At 35.6% G+C, this 900-nt stretch overlaps 1 protein-coding gene across 1 annotated transcript in view; it reads left to right on the forward strand.

Annotated features, from left to right (window-relative positions):
- Positions 1-662: 662 nt before the first annotated feature.
- Positions 663-900, forward strand: part of LOC142345552 (uncharacterized) — a 29,118-nt gene continuing 28,880 nt past the window's right edge. The window contains exon 1 of the mRNA XM_075397640.1: positions 663-826. Within this exon, the coding sequence (XP_075253755.1) occupies positions 704-826 (123 nt within the window). The 5' untranslated portion in view covers positions 663-703. The remainder of the gene's footprint in view (positions 827-900) is intronic.

The following is a 900-nucleotide window of genomic DNA, read 5'->3' on the forward strand; positions in this document are numbered from 1 at the left end:
ATAGAACGGACCATATATGGCCCATCAAAGCCAGATGGTCCATGAAAACCATTTTGCTCTTGCTATGGTTATTGAGGAACTATACATGATCTTTTTTATGGAAACTAATTTTCCATTTAAGAAATACACATACTTTCAGCGCCAATAAATTCGGGAAACGAATCTTTTTTTTCTGTTTCTCTGCTGTTCATATGTAGATAGTTCTATGATAAGTAAGATACCATATATGATCCGTTCTATTGTTAGTAAAGTGCCATATATGTCCCATTCTATGGTTTGTAAGATACCATATATGGTCGGTTCTATGGTTAGTAAGACACCATACATGGTCCGTTACATGGTTCGCAGAGCACCAAAAAAGATCCGTTCTATTGAAAGGAAGCCAACACTTAGTAAATTGTCAAAAATCGTTCTTTTTATGGTATCAAAGGGACCTACTTTTCAGGTCAAAATCAGAAAAAAATCTTCTTCTATATCTTTTAAAAACAGAGAGCAGTTTTTGTGCCGCACAAGTCAGCTCAAGAAAAACTGCATGAGCTTAATCTCAAAATTTTAGATAAAGGTTCAGCGTCTCGAGTGAAAAACTGTAAATTACACCATAAAAAGTTTAAAAAATAACACAGTACAAATTTAAAAGTGGACTTTTTATGTCAAAGGTCTGCTGTGTCGTGCATTCTGTGCTCTTCTTATCTGCTGGTTTATAATGGTTACTCCCCATCTAATACTTCAGGACTTTTTCTTGAATGGTGAACTGCCAACATTCTCAACATTACTGGATACAGAACATCGGATCAAGCTTTTCAAGGAAAACAACGAGCAAAGACCCGTTAGTTTGGCTGTTTAATCTCTTCTCAATTATCACCAAACAATATGCTCAGTAATTGATCATTACGACGCAGC

This window comes from Convolutriloba macropyga, chromosome 9 (genome assembly GCF_964194025.1).
Source record: "Convolutriloba macropyga chromosome 9, txConMacr16.3, whole genome shotgun sequence".
Classification (NCBI taxonomy): domain Eukaryota; kingdom Metazoa; phylum Xenacoelomorpha; order Acoela; family Convolutidae; genus Convolutriloba; species Convolutriloba macropyga.